Source organism: Ananas comosus, linkage group 4 (assembly GCF_001540865.1).
Source record: "Ananas comosus cultivar F153 linkage group 4, ASM154086v1, whole genome shotgun sequence".
In the NCBI taxonomy this organism is placed as follows: Eukaryota; Viridiplantae; Streptophyta; class Magnoliopsida; order Poales; family Bromeliaceae; genus Ananas; species Ananas comosus.
Window position 1 is genome coordinate 11,862,414 of NC_033624.1, and position 16,539 is coordinate 11,878,952.

A 16,539-nucleotide genomic window follows, 5' to 3' on the forward strand; every position below is an offset into this window, starting at 1 on the left:
TTTTTTTTTTTTTTTTTTAAAAAAAAAAACGCCGGAGAGAAAAAATCAACTGAGAACCCGCAACTATAGAGTTTTCTGTAAGCGCTCCTCAACTCTTTTTTTTTTTAATTGAGAACCCTGTGTCCCTCTTCAATATCTATTTTTTTAATTTGAGCTTTTATGCTTAATTAAATTAAAAAATATTAAATTTTATAATTCTTTCGTTATTAATTGTTAGTTGATCTAATTTTATTTATTAAAAATTAATTGAAATTATTATTGATAAATTTAATTTTAAAATCATGGATAAATTTTGTTGAAATTATTAATTCTTAAAAATTAGAAGTATTCAATCAAAAAAAATTTGAGGAGGCTATTTCAAAATGGTCGACAGTTGAGAGGTTGCGGAGAGTAGGGCCTTCAAAATAAAAGCGTAAAGAAACTCAGTCCGAAGAGTTTTCAAATTTTCTGAGCCTTGCAAAAAACAATGAAATCCGACAATTTTAGACGACGCATAGTTACCAATACTTTACTATTGCATGTTGAGAATCTATTAAAAAGTTATATTCGCATGTCCAAAGGGGTCGTTTATTTTGACGGTTGGTAATATTTCAGAAATACAGATGATTTGATATCTGGAATGAAAAGAATGTCAGGATATTAACCGATTTGGAAGAAAAAATTCTAAAATGCAACGCTTATATTACTGATATGGTACCTCCAACAAATCAAAAAGCGACGCTCGAATTCACCCATTCCATCATAGTATTTAGAACAATATTTTTATTGTATTTTTCTCTCAAAATGGGAGATATAATTGACTGAGAATAAATGATGTGGTGTAAGTATTATACAGTAAACTTCCTCTTTTGGGAGAGGGGCAGGGACTTTACCTTTTCTTATTAAGAAAGCACTAATTCACATCCAATATGAGAATAACAAGACCCCATTAAATTATTCTCAAAAAAAAAAAAAAAAAAAAAAAAAAAACAAGACCCTTAAACCCATAGACCTGTAATGTGCCTACTAGTAAAAGAATCTAAGATTACAAAGTGTAGCATGAGCCCAGGACTCCAAAAGGCTCACAAAATTGTTCAGTACCAGCAGCATCTGCGTAATGATATTGTTTCTTTCATGCCATATATAGTCCACCAACATCCTGCTAGTTGAGTTAAAGTTCGTATACAGAGCTTGCCATTCGGTCGTGCTTAGGATTGTGAAAGTATGCATTTACTGTACTAGTGTGCTTACAGTTTAGAAAAGGTCATCAATGGCTTCATGATCTTCCTCACTACTTCTGATCTTCTTCGGTATTTCATATTAGATAAAGAGATATCGAACAGCATACCAGAAAGAAACTTATAAAGGACTTGAGATGAACAAAAATGAAATCAAACTAGGTTAGCAAGAACCCAGAAAGCAAAATGGCTCAACAGAATTCAATTGAAACTTCGATATAGAACTGATAAGATATGCAGCAATTTTCATTGGTATCTACCATTTACTTTGTTACTCCAATATTAGATACACACAAACACAATAAAAGAAACACCAAAAGTACTCAGACGACTGATTAGATAAGCTTAACTATTTGCACTCCCTTAAAAATCTCTTTACACTTCAAATTTAAACCTTACCCCCAATCTAATCAGAATTTAATTCACATTTAAATAACTGCAAATCAAACCAAATTGAAAAAAAAAACATACATAAGCTACTCTTTCAGAACTGGTAGATCTTTCATAAGGATTGTGCATGTAATTAATTAGCCGCCTTATGTGATTATGTCTGGTCCAAATTCAGAACCCTCATGTCAGCGAAATCACCAGCTACTTTTACATCATTGTGTAGCGGCTGCTACTATTTGTGGGGCTCTATGCTGATTTTTGGGAGTAACGGGCACCCGTCGATATCGATATACTCGAGAGCAGCGGGCAATCTCTGCCTTTCTGACAACCCAACTTCTCGAAGCTCCGCTGATCTCGAGGTCTCAGCATGATCAGTAGTTCTACCCTTCTCTTCTACGGCCAGACCTGCACGGTTAGAAGTTCTACCCTTTTCTTCTATTGCCACCAAACAGCTTTCCAAACCATCGATCTTTTCGAGCTTCCCACAATAACTGACACGAAGCTTCTTCAGCATACCCAAGTCGTAGAGCGAGAGCGACGTAATCTTCCTGCACTCTAAGATGCTGAGTTCGTGGAGGCGGGGAAGAATTTCTCTCTCTTTTCTACTGAAGCTCCATTCCTCCCATCGGTGCATTCCCATGATAAGTAGACGTTGCAGAGACGGGAAGATAACTCCCTTATCGCCGAAAAACTCCTCCCCGATTCGTGTGATCTTGTTCATTCCCAACATCTCTAGCTCCCTAAGAGAAGGGAGTTGCCCGAGTGCCGGGAGGTACGCGCAATTGTTGCAATCCACTAACCTGACCTGAACCAAGTTTTCAAATGAAATATCAACCATCCAGCTAGGAAATCGTGACCCCGCATATCTTTCAATCTCGAGGGTTCTGATGCTGATATGGGGGCGAAGGCTCTCGAGCACATCCTCGTCATCCTTAAATTGCGACTCTTGTGAACTCCCCTCTTTGTTCTTGTCGAAATCGTCGTAGTTCAAGTCCCATCGGAAGATCAAGTATGTGATGTGCTTCTTCTTATTCAGCTCGGCTTTCTTGGCTTCGCCTATCCGTTTGCCCCGAATACACTGCAGGCCCGCGATAACAAGTTCTCCTCGAAGATCATTCAATTCCTTTAGTTCGTCGACCCCGGCCGACCCGCTCTCTCTGCTTGCCAAGAACAGCGGCAGTGTCTGAAGGGCAGACAACCGACCGATGCCTGCCGGCATTTTACTTATGCTGATCACCGGCCCATCGAGCATCTTGTATATAACGCCATGCACTAGATGGCGCAAGTTCGTTAACCGGCTTATGTCGCTCGGAAGCTCAACTAGACGCTCGCAGTATCGTAGGTCTAGTGTTTGCAAATAACACAAATTGCTTACCGATCTCGGCAACCGCTTTATATCAGTGCATGCGAGCCCAAGGTACCGCAAATGCTTTAAGCCACCAATCGATTCGGGGAGTTCCGGTATCTTGCAAATACTTAAATCTAGTACTCTCAAGTATTGCATATGTGGTTTCTCAAACAGATCTCTTTGGAAATTTAGGACAAGTAGGATTTCATAAGCACCAAACTTCGGTACATAACTAGTCCGATTCCCCGACCATATCAAGAATGACCTCAGGGCATCGGGCTTGCAATCTGGTTCTAATGTCAATTGGCTCAGCCTCGTTTCAACTCCGATAGTAGCCGACAGATGCCGAACGTAGCTGCTACTTGTAGTGCAGAATCGGGTGCAGTTCGCGTCCGTTGATGCTTCGAGTTCGGCAGTTACAGCTTCAGTTCCTAGGATCGTTCTTGCGAGGTCGTGGATGAGGTCGTGCACCGTGAAATAGCACTCATCTACGGCAATATGTTCTGCATATCGTTGAAACAGTGATCTCTGCATTAGGTCGAAGACATATTCGCGCCCCGTTTCTTCTATTAGAGCTAAATCGTCGACCTGGATGAAACCTTGAGCTACCCACATTCGGACGAGGCAATCCATCTCGAATAGGTGGCCTTTGGGGAAGAGAGCACAGTAGGAGAAGCATGGTTTGAGAGGAGCAGGGAGATTTTTGTAGCTCAACCTGAGTTTTGTCAAGCAAAAACGAATGTTGCTACAAAGTTAGTTCAACCAGAGCTGCAACAATTTAACTACGATCTCAAGTTTGACCCTCAATTTTTGATTCTTCTGAAAGTTTTATCTCAGCTTCAGTTTCTCTTCATAGTTGCAATTATAATATAAAGTGTAACAATCCGATTCCTATGACACTAGTTTAACTTTTAAACAAGTAAAACAAGAAAAGGACTTACGAGAATGTTGTAAGATTATAATTTCTTAAAATGACAGTAGATGAACCTGAGAACACGGAGAACACTCTCCTCAGCCTCTTCGAAATCCCACACGACGTTGTTCAGAACCTCATCCCAGTAATCCAATCGGGTTTCTAAGTACAACATCCCGGCGACCACCGCGACGACCAGCGGCACGCCCCTGCACTTGTCGACGATGGCTCGGCCCGTCGCCGCCAGCTCGGGAGGCGGATCACGGCCGCCGTCTCCGAACGCGCACCGGCAGAACAACTCCCAGCTGTGTCCCGTTGACAGCCCGCCGAGCTTGATCATAAGCTGCGCGCCGCCTGCAGCGACAGCGGCGACAGCTTCGTTCCGCGTGGTGATCAGTACTGCACTGCCGTCTGCTCCCGCCGATAACACCGAATCGAGAATTGCCGTCAGGCCAATCCGCTCCGCATCCCACACGTCGTCCAGCACGAGAAGAAACCTTTGTCGGGCGATCAGCCGGTTCAGTGTAGTTAAAAGATCAGACATCTCCGTAAGATCGCATCGGCCGCCGCAGCTCGCGTTCTCGATGATTGCTTTCAACAGTGCTCTCTCGTCGCAAGACTGAGAGACCCAGACCCAGCACCTCATTCCGAACTGCTTCTCCACTCTTCCGTCGTTGTATACGAGCTTCGCGAGCGTGGTCTTACCCATGCCGCCCATGGCGACTATAGAAACAACTTTTTTTTCGCCGCCGCCATCGGCGAGCATCGCGCTGATAACTTTGCGCTTCTCTTCCTCTCGGCCGCAGATTCGCGAGAGGTCCGCTGCCGCCGAGGTAGTCTGCCGCGGCAGGACGTGCGTCTCGGGTTTCGCGGGGCCGTCTTCCTCCCGTAACCGGAGGGCGGTGCGGTCTCTGTTGATCCCGTCGAACCTTGCCATCACCTCCTTTATCCTCTTCAAGATATCTCGCGCGAACGACGCATCGAGTACGGGAGGAGGATGAGGAGGAAAAGAAATTGCATAATCTTCTTGCTCTGTTCGTTCGTCTTGGCAGTGCTTGCGCTTGCGAGAGTTGCGGTCCGGCGGAGGGGAGCGGAGAAGGGCGTGGTCGAAGTCGGAGAGGATGTCGTCGGCGTCGAAGGCGACCTGCCGGAGCTCGAGGAGCCAGAGCATGACGGACTCTTCGCGGGTCTCCCGCTCCTCGGCGTCGGCCAGGAGGGCGCGGATGCCGCGGAGGACTGCTCGGAGATTTTGGAGCTCCGCGGCGACGGCTGCCGTCGCGGCGGCGGGATTGCCGGCCCGGAAGGAGGAGGAGGAGGAGGCGGAGAGCAGTCTGGCCGTGAGGCTCGCGAGGGAGGTCAGCAGCGCGGCCGCCATCGCCGGAGATTTTCGGATGATGGCAGCAGTGTGGACTGCTGGAGGGGGNGAGGGGGGGGGGGAGGGGAAGGGGGAGGAGATTTCCTGGGCAAGAGCTTTCTTGCGGGGGAGGAAGCTTCTTCGCAGATCGAGAGTGGAAAGTGAGCGTTTCGGGCACTTTCATGGCCACTGCTGTCACTGTTTAGTGGACCCGTTGCCATACTTCATTGATTCCGAAAGAGAGAGAACGCCACTTTCGAAAAGAGAAAAAGCTTCTTTCTTTCCCATGCTGCTTTACTGATTCCGATACACGCACACACAAAGAATGGCCACCTAGAAAAGTAATCGACATTGTTTCAGCGGTTAATTTGATACAAATTTTTACAAATATAATAAATTATAAGAATAATTGCCTATATACCCTTCGTGCACCTGAAAATATCCAATCTATCCGTACTTTTTTTTTTCTTTCTAAAATATCCCTCATATGTTCCACCGTTATTGCAAAATACCCCCACAGTTATCTTCTGTTAAATTAACCTGAGTTAAACGTGAGTTAAATATCTATCACAGTTAAAAAAAATTAAAATACCAATTTTACCCTTAACTTAACGGCAAATAAGAAAGGTTGGTTACGGTAGAGGGGTATATTGAAAAAGACAAAAAGTTGAAATACTTTTTGTGCCCCTGACTTTAAGGGCAAATAAAAAAGACAATGATGGTGGAAGGGTATATTTGAAAAGGACAAAATAGTATTTTTATAGAGATAACAAGTGTTACTTAACAGATTTTAACTCTAAGGGTATATTAGAAATAAATTGGAACGTAGGAGGGGTATTTTCAATATTAGCCTTCCAAGAGGAATAAATTGAAAAGTCGGAAACTTTTCAGGAGTATATAAGAAATTGCCCCATTATTATAAATATATTCATATAAAATTTAATTTTTATATATTATTTTTATAAAAGTCTTAATATTCTTAAACATATCTTTCTGATTTGTTATCGTTACTATTTATTTTATAAATGAAATGACCTTTTAAGATAATAAATATGTTCTTTCAAAAATCCCAACCATTAATTGAAGAATAAAAAGGCCAATTCACCTCATTAACTAATTAGGATTAAATATTTTACTTACAAATTCTAACGACAAGAATATATTTGAAAATATTAGAACTTTTATAGAGACAACATATGAAAATTAAATTTTATAGAAATATATTTATAATTTACTATATTTGTAGGGAATTGTACGCAATTAACTCTTGTTTGAGTGACCAGTAATGCATAGGCCTACGCCACCTATAGGAGTAATAAACTGTGTAATATATGAAAATTATCTAAAAGCTATTTAATTTTTTTATTTTTAATTTTATTATCTTATTTTTTAATATATTTAATATAACTGAGTCAATGCTGCTTTATCTTTAAAATCTAAATGTATTATTTATCTTAGATTTAATTAGTATATTTTGTATATTTCTCACAACTATTAATTCATTAAAGAAAGTAATAAGCTTAGAAAATTTATAGCCAAAGAGTAGTTGACATTTTTAAGTTAAACAAATGAAAGATTAAACACTAAAATTAAATTTTTAAAAGATTAGATAGCCAAATGTAAATGACCTATAATTCAAATAAGTTTTAATTGAGATCTCTTAGATTTTATTTTTATTTTAACTACTGTTGTTAGTTTTGTTATTTTTATAATATCAATAGATAAGTCAAGCAACTAGCCATCAATCATTTTAATATTATTTACTAAAATGAATTAAAATTAATAAATCTAATATAATTTTTTAATTTATTTAACTATGATTATTTGATTTTTAAAAAAATAAAGAGACATAAATTAGGCAATAAAGTTGAGGACTGCATTTAAAAATAGCCCCTAGTTGTTTAGTTCTCCATACAATTTTTACTACAATTCTTATATTTAACAATAGTTTAAGTCATTTTTTCAAAAAATAAATTTTAAATTAAATGTAGTTGGTTTGATTGGATGAAATTACAAGCACTAGAAGCATCCAAACCTGTAACATCTTCTACAAGAAGCTTACGGTAGTCTTTTTGACTGATTGTTCTAGAATAATTTGCCCAAAAAATTACTCAGAGAAATAAAATTGCATATTTATTCTTATAAAAGTTTAGTTATTATGCATATCATTCCAACATAGCATAGTTTATAAATATATTTCTCTTTGCCAGTTTCCTTCACTTTTTTAAAAACTGAACTCAATTTAAAATATGAAGTAATTAAATTTCGAACTTGAATTCTCAAGTAGCTTTTTTGATCGGTTAAATTTGATCCTTTTTTTCTATAAAATGATCATTCTAACTTTAAATAAATATCTCTAATTTACAAGCATAACTTCGTAAATTAAAATTTTGTACAGACCATATGAAATTATTCCAAAAAATTATTACCTGCACCGGGAGGATCCCAAAACGAACGTAAAATTTATACTTGTATATAAATATACGAGTAGCATTTTTCAAAATTTCAATCTGCGTATCCTCTTATCATTCATTTCATCTTATTGTTGAACTCAGAGGTGGCAACAGGTCAGATACAATCAGTTTCCAATCAGGCTCACATTAGATAATAACATCTGCATAAGTGAGCTACTTGACTCGAAATTTACTCAGACCGAACATTCAAAATGTTTTGATTCAAAAGTTATTTAAAATATTGCGACTTTACTATATTAGTCAATTTGTGAGATTTAATTATAATAATTTTAAATTTTAATAAAAATTATAATAAATTAAAATTTGAGGATCAAATGTCAGGGAGATCCATATGTGTAATTTACCCAAAATATTTGTACAATGTGTCTATACACCCGGTGCAAGCAATAAATATCTTTACCCATTCCTCTTCTTCTTCTGAACCAGTCGTCGTCCATCCAACTACCCACTTCACCAACCCGTCGTCTCTTCGACTCCTCAAAAACCCCCTTTTCCACAACAACACACACTCTCTCTCTACGCGATCGGAACCCTAACCCTAATCTGCATCTCCCCTTCTCCGATCATGGGGCTCTACGCGGCGCTCGCGGAGGCGATCGACGCGTACACGGGCCTCTCCCCCGCCGCGTTCTCCACCATCCTCGCCCTCATGGTCGCCGCTTACTTCCTCGTTTCCTCCATGTTCGTCCACCCCGACGCCCTCCCCGAGAAGCCCTCCTCCGCCTCCCACCCCGCCGCTCCGGCGACGGCGCCGCCGCCGCCGTACGTCCCGGCGGAGCCCGTCCAGGTCGGGGACATCACGGCGGAGGAGCTCAGGGCTTATGATGGATCCGATCCCAAGAAGCCCCTGTTGATGGCGATCAAGGGCAACGTTTACGACGTGTCGCTGGGGAGGTGCGATTTCTTTTGCTTTTGATTTGATTAATGCGATCGCTTTGCTCTATTGAAGCTTTTAAGTAGGGAATTTAGGTGTGTGTAAAACCAGTATGTGAATTTGTGAATTGGTGATGCTGGACTCGGTTAGATAAATGAAGAGAAATAGTTTAAGGTAATTGCAGTGCCAGCATAGAAGAATCAGAACTTAATAAGTATCAATTTCACAAAAATATTATGTATGTAGTGTGAAAACTGAGAATTATGAATAATGAGAACAGTAGGTATAAAGGAAAAGAAATTGGTTTGTTTTTTAGATAGTGATAGTCCAAAAGATAATGACAATAACATAAGAGAAGAGGTATTGGTGTATGCCTTGCGAATACCAAATAGTGGTGGATAGACCATTGAAGAAAACCAGATACTGTTGAAGTAAATATTTTGAGGATTTGGGGAATTGGTGGTTGAAAATTTTGAGATATTTTGGTTTCACAGTTTTGAGAAAAACCTAGGGAAGTTCTTGAAATAGAAGAGTATGACCAATAGATATAGTAAGGGGCAAAGCCGATACACTTCATCTCCAATTGAGCTTTCGAAGAGGACATGGAAGTCTAGGAAAGAAAAAGAGATGCAGGTTTGATGCTTATCTTCAATGTGAACCACCAAGTGGGAACTGAGGCTACAAAGAGTAACAAAGGAGTTGTTTATATTCATGCTAGAGTTTTGAAGCTTGTATTTTATCCAGCAAACCTTTGGTAAAAGGGAGGATGAAGAGGTGAAGTATGAAAGCGTAACAACCACATCCGTAAGTAAATGTGTGTTTTGATGAGAAGTCAATGAAAATTCAGTTGTTGAAGGCCTATGACATTTTTCTTTGCATTGTTTTCTCGCCTTCTTTTTTTCTGATTTCTCTTCTCCTGCTCATCTCTTTCCACACTTTCATCATGCTAAGCCACGATATCCCTTTTATCATTGTTGGCTCATGTTTATGTCTCATCATTCTTAGGGAGTACATTTGAATGGTTTGCTACTTACAAGAACAATGAATAATGAGAGTAGACAATATGTATTTGTTGGTGATGTGTTTTCAAAACAATTACTAATTCATCACAAAGAGATTTATCGGGGTTGGATATTGCACCAGAAAATCAAGCTATAGTTGGCAGAGTTATTACCTTCTCTGATTGTAAATGTAAACTCGAACTTCCTTTTTTTCACTACTTTTTACTTGTTCATGAAACTTTATCTACACCTTTATGGTCCTTGACTTTTACTCATCTCATTGGATGTGTTAGCCACCGTTGGCATGCCATTATTTCCTGCATCTTGATTTACATTATGCTGTTTATATGGTGATATTGACCATAAAATAACTCCTTGCAGGTTGTTCTATGGACCTGGTGGACCATACGCCTTATTTGCAGGAAAGGAATGTAGCAGAGCCTTGGCTTTGTTGTCCTTCGATCCGAGAGACATTAATGGAAACCTTGAAGGCTTAAACGAAGCTGAACTAGACGTTCTACAAGATTGGGAGGAGAAATTCAAGGAGAAGTATGCTAAGGTGGGTCAGATTGTTCATGAACATACGAAAGCTGGATGTAATGGAAGCAGCGAGCAAACGGAAAGTAATGTAGACACTCATCCAGAACCAAGTAATACAAGTTAGAGAAGTTGACTATATTTGTATCAGTTCAGAATCTGAAGTGCAGTATTTACTCCCTTGATCCTGGGCAAACGATACTATGATAGTGGTTGCGCATGTTCACCGAGTTATGTAATTTTCCCTGATAGTGCTCTTTTACTTGAATCACAACCCTTTCTGTAGCATTTTTTGGGCTATAAATTCTGTGAGCTAGCTCTATATATTCTTCTTAAATTACGTGCTATTGTTCATTTTACCCTGTAATTCTTGACGATATAATCGTATCTGGTTGTGGTATGTTATGATTGTCTGAATTGGCAAAGTTCTACTTAGTGCTTTGCCTTGTTTGAATTATGACAAATTAGGCTGCATTGATCATTTTAGTAGTTAGTAACCTAGTACTCCAACCATTCAATTGCATAGCAGGATCATAAGTTACATGATCCTTGGTTGAAGTTTGTATGCAAGAATACGTAGTGATATATTGATCGAGTCATTATGACGCACCACTAGGAGTTTGCACTTTATAAACTAAAATTTGGAATAGAAGATTGATTCGGTTTTCAGTTTTGAACTAGAAACCAGAAACCAAGCAGAAGTTAAAATAAGCCCCCAATGCATCACAACCACTCTTTGGCTTGAACAAAAGCCAGGGATGAATACTTTGTTTAATACCCCTTTTTTTTTTTTATCAAGTTTACTACATAAAGAGAACAATAATCGCATAGTATATGTGCCCTCGAAATCATTTTTCTTAGGATCCAACAAATCCATAGGAAATAGTTTCCGCTTATTGGTGGCTTTTCATTGCTCACGACTGTTACCAAGTTTAATTAACTTTCATCTTGCACAAGCTGTTAATTGAGCTCTTGCAGGAAACAACATAGGAAGAATACAGAACTTATTAGGCTAAAAGGTGATCTTCCCAATAATACAAGTTTAATGCATCGCAGCAATGAATACTGGTGTAGGTATATCACTAATTGTGCATATACACACAGGCCGGGACAGAAAACTAGAGCAATTTGTCAAAAAAAGAAAAGAAAACAAGAGAACTGGAGCAAAGAATAGGAAGAAGAAAACACAAATTTCTGAGTACACTCAAGATTCATGAAGACTCTGCACGATCAGTTTCAATCACTGTAAAGTAAGTTATCGATGCCTTTGCTACTTTTCTTCTGTACTCAACCTTTTCGATGGGCTGCGGTGCCGCCTTAAAATTATTTCTATACACACAATTTTTATGCCTTAGCCATCTTTCTTCTGTACCTTAACCTTTTCAATGGACTCCATTGCTTCCTCAAATGATTTCTGCACAACAAGAGAAAGCATTTCGTCATCACTTTGTTACGCTACGGGCTTACAATGGCACAAAAAGAAGGGGGGAAAAAAGAGGGAGAAGAAGAGGGGGGTTTGATCACAGGCAGAAGGCACGCCAAAAAAATGCAGCATAATTCTTTCAGGCTGGCACAACCAAGACTGCCGCTTGTTCCTGAAGGTCTTTTCAGAAACAAATATCTTAAATCTAGCCGAAGCTCAGCAACTAGTTGAGTTAGACAAGAGGACTCAGAAAACTGAACCATTTCTATTAAGTTCCTGGAGAAAATATCACAGGGAAAAGTGACAATATCATCATTGGCTCCATTATCAAAGAGGTCTGTAAAAAATAATGGGGTTTTCCTGCTACAGCACAGCTCACTCACGAAGGCTCAAAAAAAGAATCACTAATAGCTGACGGCTTGTCACACTAGTCTGGACATAACAAATTTTCTGTGAAATAATGGTAGACGGTCGATATAATTGGTTGCCTTCTTTGTTGTAACTAGCCCCATTTAGCGATCTAATCTAGAGAACATGCCTTAAAATTCCTAGCGAAATGCCTCAGTAAAATAGGTTCGAGGTGATATTTTAATGGTTAGTAGCACTTGGGTTATGCTGAGCTATACTGGCTAGTCCCTGCCTATTGGAACAACTGGCAGCAATTCGTGGTCAGGGAGGATATTTTATGCCAAAGAATTACTTGATAGGAATATTATAAATACAAGAAAGAAATATCTACTTTATCAAATTAGATCTCCAAAACTTCACCAAAATGAATTTTATTTTGCATTCTCAAGGCCTAGACTCTATAAGGCATGACTTAGGATCACAGCGGAAAAAAATGAAAGAACTTAAATAAAGAACTCAGTACTAAAGGGAGATCCAATGCGTACCCCAGAATTGTTCATTCGCCACATTGCTTGAAGACATTCTTCAATAATGACAGCTCCACCTAACAAAGCACTGTGGAAAGATTTATCAGCAAAAGGCTTTCATGCTATATCATTTGCTAGATTTCTATAATATCATCATTACAAAATATTCCTAGTAAGAAATATCAATCTGAGATACACAAAGGAAGAACCAGTTTTCAGTAGAATTAACAGTAAAAAGAAATGCATGTCAGCCAACAACATTCCTTCATAGGAACTCTATATCTTCATCCAATAACAGTACCCTTCACTACAAGCAAAATAACTAAGCACAATCTTAAACCGGGTTGATGATAAAGACGATGATGCGGAAGAAAGACTCCTATATGGTGTCAATGCCAAATCCAAAATCCACCACAAATTAGGGAACCTCCAACATAACCACATGTCAAATATCAAGAGGAACACAACAACAGTTCCCTCGAAAGCAGCAGCACATGTTCCAACATACCTCATTTTCAAGAAGAAGAACAACCTCGCAACAAATAGATGGCTCACTAACACTCCATATAAAGAAGTCAGGAAATGTCATGTGGTCTTTAATCGAGCCCGATAAAATATGAAAAGAATTTAGATTTTCAACCCAAATCGCCCAGATTCGAGCAAAGTCGCCGAACTGAGGCAGTTTCGGTCGAATCACCAGCATGCACTTGGTAAGACAAATACATTCTCATCCTGTCAAAGTTGTTGACGCAAAATTGGAACTCAAAACTACTACAACTCTCGATAAAAGCTACACGATTCAGAGCTCTATGTCAAACAGATATATGCAAATTAAGCTACTTCTTCTTGGGTTAGAATCGTGGGGGCACCATTTTTTCCCAGTTCAACCACACAACATAATAAGAAGTAAAATGATGGGATTTTTGGACCGAATTACGCACCAAACTACGAAAATAGAACAAATATAACTAAAATTACCCTACATCAACATCAACTATTCCAAAGGCATTTGAATTTAAAGGTGAATTACCTCGCGAAACCAACATTGATGAGGAACCCCCGCCTCGTGAGCACCCGAAACACGAACTCCATATCAAACCCTAATCCACCGCTGCCGCTCCCCGGGGGTCGACGGTATCCCCCGCCACCTCCTCCATAACCATAACCATAACCATACTGATTGCCCCCATAATAGTGGGACGACGAAGAAGACGACGACGAGGACGAATACCCACCGTAGCCTCGCCGATCGAAGGATCCGGCGCCGCGCCACGCGCGATCGTAGTCGGCGCGCATCCGCTCATCGATCAGCACCTCGTACGCCTCCGAGGCTTGCTTGAATCGGACGGAGGCGGCGTCTTTGACCTCCTCGGAGGCGTTGGAGTGGCGATCGGGGTGGAATCTGAGGGCCGATCGGCGGAACGCCTCCTTGATCTCCTCCTTGCTTGCGTCCCTCCGCAATCCTAGGGTTTTGTAGTAGTCCATCGTCGGCGACACCCATGTGACGACGACGACGACGACTAGGGTTTTAAGTATCAGCAGAGGAGGAGGAGGTAGGGTTTGGGGGTCGAGTAGGGTTTCGAGGGTGGAGGAGGAGCCATTGAAAGGGAGAGGACGAGAGAAGGGCTTCGTTCATTCTTTTCTCTCTCTCTCTCTCTCTCTCTCTCTCTCTCGGCTCTATGGTTTGTGAGTTTGACGCGTGGTCGATTCGCTCTCGCGGGTTTGAGAGGAGGGGTTAAGAAAATATAAATAAATAAAATAAATAAATAACGGTAAAAACACACCAAACTTACGTACTAGTACTTCATTTTGAATAAAATGGACTATTTTTAATTTTTAAATTTTTTTAATTTTTTAATAAAAATAAATTAATAATATTTTTAAAATTTAAAATTTAAATTAAAATTAATATAATATATATGAATTAAATTTATAAAAATAAATGACGCATTTAATTTTTCAAATCAAGATGTGGCTGGCTTACTCAAACGGTGATTAAAAAGATTGGCTTATGAGATTAAAATTTTGAAAAATTGAATAGGCGATTTAAAATGATTAATAGCTTAAACAAATTTCATACGTTTTTATCATAATTAAATAAATAACTAAATTGGTGGCAACCCCTGTTTATCACTCAGCTAGCTTTAAAATTTATACTGTTTGCATGAGAAATGGTCGATAGAGTAGTTTCATTTTGTAAATTTTATTGGACTGTTAAATTTATTATAATTTCAACTTAAAGTTTTTTTATTTGTTACAATTACGTTCAGCAATCTATTTTAGTTGACTGAATCCAAATGTGTAGCTAATATAGTAATAACATAATATTTTAATTATTGTCATGTCACTTACCATCGATATTACTATATTAATTGTATATTATTATTTAGTCAATTTTATCGGACTGCAATAAATATTGAATGAAAAATAACAACAAATTAAAATTTAATCATCACAATATTAAGAGTCACAAAATTTGAGCACCATAAGTGGTGCACTGAGAAGGCACCATATGGTTAGTTAAGATGTAGCTAATGTGGTAGTAATATAATGTTTTAGATATTATCGTGTCACTAATCACGATATTGCTACAACAGTAATACATTATTATTTTGTCAATTTTATTGGACTGTTAAACTTTATTGTAGCAATTCAAATGTTGAGCGACAAATAATAAGCAAATTAAAGTTTAAAGATCAAAATATAAGGAGTCTCAAAATTTGAACAGGGAAAGTGGTGCACCAAGAATGGCACTACATGGTTAGTTGACATGCAAGTCGGAGCGATTTTTGGTCTGAATGCATGAATTAAGTTAAGCCAATTTGCATGAAAAAATTCATCGATTTTGAGATTTTACAAAAATAGTCCGTCTTTTTGAATTTTGCAAATTCGATTCGAATTTTTAACTCAAAAGAAAGCCTAGTTTTGCAAATCTCAAAACCAATAGATTTTTTATGCAAATTGGCCACTAAGTTGTGAATACCAATTATTCATCAAAATTTTAAAAAAAAAGCCCAATTTAAGTTCTAAATGGATCGAGTTATTCTGGGCTTGGGTTCGTACAAACCCAATACAACAAATTTGTTAGTGGGCCAAATTACGGTTGGGTTGAGAATTGAGTCTAAACTTGTAATTAAGATTTGATCCTGTGAGGATTTTTTTTAAAAAAAAATAGAAAGAACATTTTGCATAAAAAATTCACTGATTTTATACTTTTACAAAAATAGGTCACTTTTTGAATTTTACAAATTAAGTCTGAATTTTTAGTAAACTAAACAGTTTTTTTTCTTCTTTCTTCGGTTTTTTTCACCGTCTCCATCCTTTTCCCATGTCACGGCCCCTCACTCACCCTCTGCTGCAACAACTGCATTCCGATGCACTCTCTCTTCCCATAGTTCTCAAATCCCGCGGTACCTCAGTCATCGCCGTCGTCTATGACCACACCATTCACCATAGCCTCATCTCCGCGATCAGTGCCATATCCGAGCCTGCATCGCCATTGCTGACGTCGGCGGATGAGGGAGAAAATTAGACCCAAACCAACCTCATTGCCGGCTCCTCTACTCTCTTTTTTTCCGATGTACAGATAATATTTTTCTTAGTTAAATAGTATAAAACATAGCTTAAAGAACTAACATTATATAAGAAAAAGTATAGAATGCACCGGTTATATCGCTGACCAATAGAATTGCTCGTCCTGAATTTTTTCTTAAGAAAAGAGATATGATTAATTTATTACTGATTATATGATGCAATTGTGGCGATATAAATTTTCTCTGCTATATAATGCATTGTTATTTACAGATGCAAACAAAGCGGTTTCCAATGGCACTTTATCATTTGTTTGTTTTTTAATTCCAAAATCAGCCTAAAATGACTCACGATTAGACCCAAATCCAGCTGGGTACCTTCACCTCTGTTTTTTTTTTTTTTTTTTTGTGATCTTTTTGAATCAGTGATTATCTTTTCTTTGCAAAACGCCAATGCTACTGCCACTGCCATAGCCCCGGCAACCAAAAAGAGAAACACCGAGAATCTAAAACAAAAGATAGAAACCGGCCCCCAAAAAGAAGACAAAAACTCCAGGTCTAATCACACCATCCACGGCCTCAGCCTAATCCCGGAGAGGACAC

The 16,539-nt window shown here is 38.8% G+C and overlaps 3 protein-coding genes across 4 annotated transcripts; 1 reads left to right on the top strand and 2 right to left on the bottom strand.

Moving 5' to 3' along the window:
• Positions 1,450-5,285, bottom strand: LOC109708867 (putative disease resistance RPP13-like protein 1). Its single transcript, XM_020230760.1, has 2 exons — positions 3,943-5,285; positions 1,450-3,670 (listed from the first exon to the last, which is right to left on the bottom strand). Exons 1-2 carry the CDS (start codon positions 5,241-5,243, stop codon positions 1,840-1,842), a joined length of 3,132 nt encoding a protein of 1,043 aa, XP_020086349.1. The 5' UTR covers positions 5,244-5,285; the 3' UTR covers positions 1,450-1,839.
• LOC109709712 (membrane steroid-binding protein 2-like) lies at positions 8,127-10,525 on the top strand. The gene is made up of 2 exons (XM_020232040.1): positions 8,127-8,590; positions 9,953-10,525. Exons 1-2 carry the CDS (start codon positions 8,262-8,264, stop codon positions 10,233-10,235), a joined length of 612 nt encoding a protein of 203 aa, XP_020087629.1. The 5' UTR covers positions 8,127-8,261; the 3' UTR covers positions 10,236-10,525.
• On the bottom strand, positions 11,122-14,087 carry LOC109708378 (chaperone protein dnaJ 72). 2 transcript variants are annotated; one of them, XM_020230088.1, is made up of 3 exons: positions 13,437-14,087; positions 12,425-12,483; positions 11,122-11,522 (listed from the first exon to the last, which is right to left on the bottom strand). In XM_020230088.1, exons 1-2 carry the CDS (start codon positions 13,889-13,891, stop codon positions 12,465-12,467), a joined length of 474 nt encoding a protein of 157 aa, XP_020085677.1. In that variant the 5' UTR covers positions 13,892-14,087; the 3' UTR covers positions 11,122-11,522; positions 12,425-12,464. The 2 variants fall into 2 exon arrangements, with proteins under 2 accessions (XP_020085677.1, XP_020085676.1); XM_020230087.1 differs by having other exon boundaries at positions 12,425-12,494; positions 13,437-14,079.